The 6,000-nt window shown below is 26.2% G+C and overlaps 1 protein-coding gene across 1 annotated transcript; it reads right to left on the bottom strand.

The window, feature by feature from the left end:
• Nucleotides 1-1,426: 1,426 nt before the first annotated feature.
• LOC106792782 (farnesol dehydrogenase) lies at nt 1,427-3,585 on the bottom strand. The gene is made up of 5 exons (XM_014759301.1): nt 3,328-3,585; nt 2,596-2,767; nt 2,391-2,517; nt 2,133-2,262; nt 1,427-1,736 (listed from the first exon to the last, which is right to left on the bottom strand). The coding sequence occupies exons 1-5, from the start codon at nt 3,457-3,459 to the stop codon at nt 1,533-1,535; spliced, it is 765 nt and encodes a 254-aa protein (XP_014614787.1). The 5' UTR covers nt 3,460-3,585; the 3' UTR covers nt 1,427-1,532.
• Nucleotides 3,586-6,000: the final 2,415 nt, after the last annotated feature.

Below are 6,000 nucleotides of genomic sequence, written 5' to 3'. Positions count from 1 at the left end.
ACAATATATTTTTTAGCTGTGTGTTTCGCGTTTTAAATACTTAAAATCCCATAAAAGGAAGTGCTGCAAAGGATTAATCTTTCACACATAGCTTCCATATCTTTGGAACGTTCTCGTCAATATTTTTTATACTTACAGTGGTGAAATTTTAGTAAAATTTATTTTAAATGATAGTACACTCTTTGCCCTACACATACAATACTTTTTTAGGCTAGTAATCTTGCGTTTTAAATACCTAAAATCCCATAAAATGAAATGCTGCAAAGGATTAATCTTTCACACATTGCTTTAATATCTTTGGAACGTTCTCGTCAATATTTTTTATTATTACAGTGGTCAAATTTCAATAAAGTTTATTTTTAATTAAAGTACACTCTTTACCCTACACGAACATAATTTTTGGTGATAGCTAGATCATATTCTCCGTGCTTTTAGGAAACAATAGAAACTTCTATCGAATAATTAACAATAATTTAAATGCACTAATGTGAACTCTACTTATTTTACAGAAAAATGTTACCCTCGAAGACATTATTGCGCAGAAGTATTAAAATAATTACATAAAAATGTAAAAATGCTAAAATCAGATCGTTTTAATCTTAATTTCTTTTTATTACAAATAAAATTCTCGTTACACACATGCGCAACGTTAGAAAAGTCATATAAACAATATTTAATAAAAGTATTTACATAGAAGACATATGCCCATTTCAACGGTAGATTTCGAAGAGGACAGTGCATAGATCATATATTCCGAGCTTTCTAACAACAATAGACATTTTTATTGATTAATTAACAATTATTTTAATATTTTAACACACTCTCTTTATATTTCAGATTGTTTAAAAATATACATATGTACTAGTATAAGCATTACACACACTTATTAACATACTTTAAATATATATATTTTAAATAATTTCGATGTGATATTTTTTTCAATGAAAATTTCCCCCTCTGAAATCTCCACTACGCAGGAATGTTACAACAAATATACATTAGTTTAAACAATTACATAAAATTTGAAATAATGTTAAAATCAGAACTTTGTAATTTTAATTTCTGTTTATGATAATAAATTTTCTCGTTACACACATAAGCAACGTTCGGAAAGTTTTATAAACAAGTTTCAATAAAAGTAATTTTCTAGAGGATACTGACTCAGTCTAACAGGAGACTTCGAAGAGAACGGTACATAGATCCTATACACCTAGCTTTTAGACAACAGACACTTCTCTATCGAGTGCTTCTAAATTGCAATACACATTTTGTTCGATTAATCTTTTCATATCTAATACACTCTTTTATTATGTTCTTTATTTAATTATTATATATAATTATTAATATATATTATTATATAATTTATATGATTTTTTCTGGATGACTGTTACTACTAACTTGGTTTTATAAACACAAAATGTTTCGATTACTTATATTGTTTTTTAATCAGTCCTCTATTAGACTTCAACGTATTAATATCGATACGTGTTATTGGCGAATAAAATTTAATTGTAATAATATTGTAAATAATCTTACTTTTGGCCCTCATACTTAAGTTCTCCAAATGGTCTAATAACTAAATCACAAATATGAACACGTTGTGGAGTTCCAATAATATAAATAACGGCATCTGCGATATCACTGGGTTCCAACATGGGTTGATTCATATTTACGTTTGATAAATCGAAATTATTAGCTTTGGTGATATTCGTAGCTACCAATCCTGGACTGATGCCCTATATTTTTAAAATAGATTTTAATTAAGCAATAATGCAATATCATAAAAATTATATAAATTTATTCGACTTCATTTATATGTTCTCTTATTTTGATTTCATCTTTAACCCTTCATATATTTGTATATAATTTGAAAATTATAATATTTATATATTTTAAATCAACTACTGTGTTTCATTATTTTATAAAAAAATAATTATTTATCAATTATAAAATTTAGTATAGTATATTAATGCAAATATTAATTATATTAATATAATAATAAATATATCAAATATGCGAGTAGAATACATTATGTTGTATGTTATGGAATAATAACTTTTTAAGCAATGCAACAAAATTCAATTACAGAGAATTAATAAATTCTTTGACATATAAATTTGACATAAACTCACCGAAACTCGTATTTTGCTACCATAAAATTCCTTATGGGTGATCTCGGTAGCAGCACGAGTAGCATGTTTGGATGCTGGGTACAAATTAACAGTCATACCATCAAAAGTTATTATTTCGTGGCCACCGGTACTATCGTCAAAAAAATGTATATAAATAAATATATTGAAATAATGAAAAAATTATTAATATCAATTATTTTTATCTAAGAACAATCGAGATGATAACAATGAAAACTTTCATAAAATCCATTATCAAACCTATTCATGTTAACAATATGACCTTCCACATTAGCATCCATCATTATTTTAGCTGCACGTTTGGTACAATCGATATATCCTAACACATTGGTATTGAATAATTTTTCCCAATCGAGTCTGGACGAATCTAACAAAATGAAAAAATTCGTTTTTTATTTTTGATTTGTTTCAAATAATTTCAAATGTTTAATAATTAAATTCGTACCCATAAATTTCTTATTTGTTGAAACACCAGCATTGTTCACTAGAATATGAACCACACCCAAATTGTTCTTGACCCATTGAAATGCTTGTTCGATACTTTCAGGTTTAGTGACGTCACATTCGACAGCATAAAACTTTCCTTTATCTTTTCCCTTAACATTTTGCATCTCGGTCTAATCAACAATTCGTAACTTATTGTTTATTTTGATAATAGAATACGTACGTATATAGTACGTGTATAGTACGTATATATATATACACAATGTATACAGATCAATGTTGTATATATAATTTGATAAATAAATGAATATATGATATTAACAACAATATTATATACAATGTTAGTATACATATGTATACAGTAATGTATTATTTTTATCTAAATAATTTGATAAATAAATGAATATATGATATTAACAACAATATTATATACAATGTTAGTATACATATGTATACAGTAATGTATTATTTTTATCTAAATAATTTGATAAATAAATGAATATATGATATAATTTACTGTTAGAAATATTATATAACATAATATACATATATTACAAAACAATATAATATTTTACAATATATTAATACAACAAATTAATATCCACAATATTTTCAATACTAAACAGTTACTACCATCAAAATAACATAGAGTTCTTTATTTATGATATGAAAATCCATTTAGAAATAAAAACAAAAAGAAAAAGTTAAAAAGAAGTTCAATTAAAATGCTTACCTGCATTTTATTTTTTCTTCGTGCAAATCCAACCACAACAACGTCATGTTGTACAAGAGCTTTAGCTATTGCTAATCCATTTCCACTGGACGCACCAGTAACTATAGCTATTTTACCAGCCCACCGTTGCATTTTGACGTAATTTTCAATCTCGCTTAACAGTAAGAGAAAAATAAACAAAGAATAGAGATAGAGAAAGTTATCTCGTTAAAGTTACTTCCTCGACTGATCGCGGTGATCCTCTCGTTTGTTACTTTATTTAACTACACGATCCCACTTCGAAGTATTTCCACGAAGAGTAGAATCATTAATCAAGGTTACATTGCAAATATAAAAAGACACGAGAAAAAATATGATGTAACAAGAAAATTGGAGTCTTCCTACTCATACTATGTATTGTATTATCTATACGTTGTTATAATAATATCTTGCAATCGTGATTAATAATAATTATGAGAGGGGAAAAAACGCAATTATTTTACGCACCATTCTTCTTCATTTTGTCTCTTTTTTATATTATATGGATATATATTTATTATACGCGTATTCGCGTCGATTTGTAATCATTTATTAGTCCAGTGGTTCACTAACTTTTTTCATTCTTGGCGTCCTTGCTGAATCCAAATTTTTCACGACTTTTAACGAATTTTATTTTCAAACATTTTATATATTTTGTAGAGATTAATTATTTATTTCTTAATTATTTATTATTTATCTAATAATGTTATATATGCGTTTATTTGTTATTCATTTATGTCGAATGACATAATGAATATACTTCATTTTATACTCGTCTTTTCTTCCATTTTATAGATAATCTTTTTTACACATTAATTGTAAAAACTAATTTTGCGTGTCTATGTGCATTGTAATACTAAGTGCACTTATATAATTATTATTTGTTCTTTTTTACATTTTTATTTGTAAAATTTGGAAAACGAAACAATATTAAAATTTACACGACGAAAGAATGCTAATAACTGTCTATGATTAACAATAATAACGAATTTTGTCATTTTGCAAGTTCATAAACTGAGATATATATAGTAAACCTTTAGGTCATAGTTTTCTTAAGTAATAAGTAAAGACTAATAAAAAATATAAAATACGAGTAATATGTCTTTCTTCCATAAATGTTATCATTTTCTTCAAAGTTACGAAAAATAATCAACGTGTCTTTCACAAAAAAAGACAAATCCTTGGACGTTGCATTTCAAGTAACAAGATCGTGAAAGAACTTAGCCGAGATCAAAGTTCAATACGTGGGCGTACTAACTTAAAACGGGAACACGATTGAATTTAACGAACTTTCTGTGTGAGATAAAAGAAAGACATAAGTGAAATCTTCTCAAATAAGGAACACGGCCATCATTATTATTTTTCTCTTTTTCATTTTATTTTTCTCTTCTTCTCCTTCTTTTTTCTTCATATTACTTTTTTTATATGTGGACATCATTCCAATTTTAATTAGGAAAAAGTATATACGGGAACAGATCAAAGATTGTTTAAATAAATTAACCAGGCAATTCGAAAAACCATGTTTGATTCCAATTTAGAAAGTTATAGTAACATCAGACAACTCGACGATTATTCTTTATGATTTTGGTCTAATTTACAATTGACTTCTTTATCTATTTATTTAACATCCGAGAGTAATCAAATACAGAGACGAGTTTGTGAAAGGTAAACGCTAATGTAAGTGATAGTAAAATTAAACGTGATGTCACGATATAATGTTTGAAATATAAGTATGTATGTAATATATACTGTTTAGAGATTATAACAAAATAAAATAGAATTAAATGAAGTAACGTCAAATGAAATATTTTTTACCTATTGCAACTTGGACTTTTTTCCGAACACTGTTTGAACATTATGTAGAATTTACATTGTGGGTTTCGTATATAAAGTGTTTAAAGTAAACTGGTGATTTACGTTGTGACAGTTGGATCGTCTGATAATGCCATAAATTCTACCGAGCCAATTAAAATTATATTAAAATATATCTTTAAAAAAGATTATAATAAGTTACAAAAGAACGATTTTCAAAGTAAAATAAACGAAGAGGCAAAAAATGATGATAAACTGATTCTCTCGAAAGAAATTGAGAAACCTAACGTCGAATTGATTCACGAACAATTATAATTCCGGAAACGTACAAAATTCACATCTGACAATTAAAAATTGTTATAAGTAAGTAAGTAAGTAAGTATTTCTCACGATTATTATATCGCTCTTAAAAAGTGTAGATTTCAATTGATTCACCTTCCGGAAGATCTCGAGGGGTGTGCTTTCTTTTTCATACTTGTTATAAGTTTCAAATAATTATTTTTGTTATTGTTTGTTTTTTCCTTTGCCCCTTACATCATGCAGAGAAAACGATCTATTCTTATTCATTTGTTTTATTATCTTACCGAGAAATCGGTAATTCGTATTACATGTAAGAAGAGAACACGCATATATGTATGTATATATGTTTTTATATGTACAACATGTGTTTTGTTATCTTATAAGTTGATTATAAAATATTAAATTAACTAATAAAGTACAGTATATTTTATATTGAAATATTTTAATAATAATAATAATAATATATATGTAGGATTGGGGAATATTCGAGAAGTTCTAAAACTATTAATAGACGATTTCTTTATAAGTATCACCAAGTAAATG

Source organism: Polistes canadensis, unplaced genomic scaffold (assembly GCF_001313835.1).
Source record: "Polistes canadensis isolate GaletaPanama2010 unplaced genomic scaffold, ASM131383v1 scaffold_661, whole genome shotgun sequence".
NCBI lineage: Eukaryota > Metazoa > Arthropoda > Insecta > Hymenoptera > Vespidae > Polistes > Polistes canadensis.
The sequence above is the reverse complement of the archived record's forward strand: the minus strand, read 5'-3'. Positions and strand labels throughout refer to the sequence as shown.

Coding starts and splice junctions, on each gene's coding strand:
- LOC106792782 (XM_014759301.1), bottom strand. CDS start 3,459: ATGCAACGGTGGGCTGGTAAAATAGCTATAGTTACTGGTGCGTCCAGT. Junction 2,263..2,390: donor CATATTGTTAACATGAATAG/GTTTGATAATGG, acceptor TTTTGACGATAG/TACCGGTGGCCACGAAATAA. Junction 1,737..2,132: donor GTAGCAAAATACGAGTTTCG/GTGAGTTTATGT, acceptor TTAAAAATATAG/GGCATCAGTCCAGGATTGGT.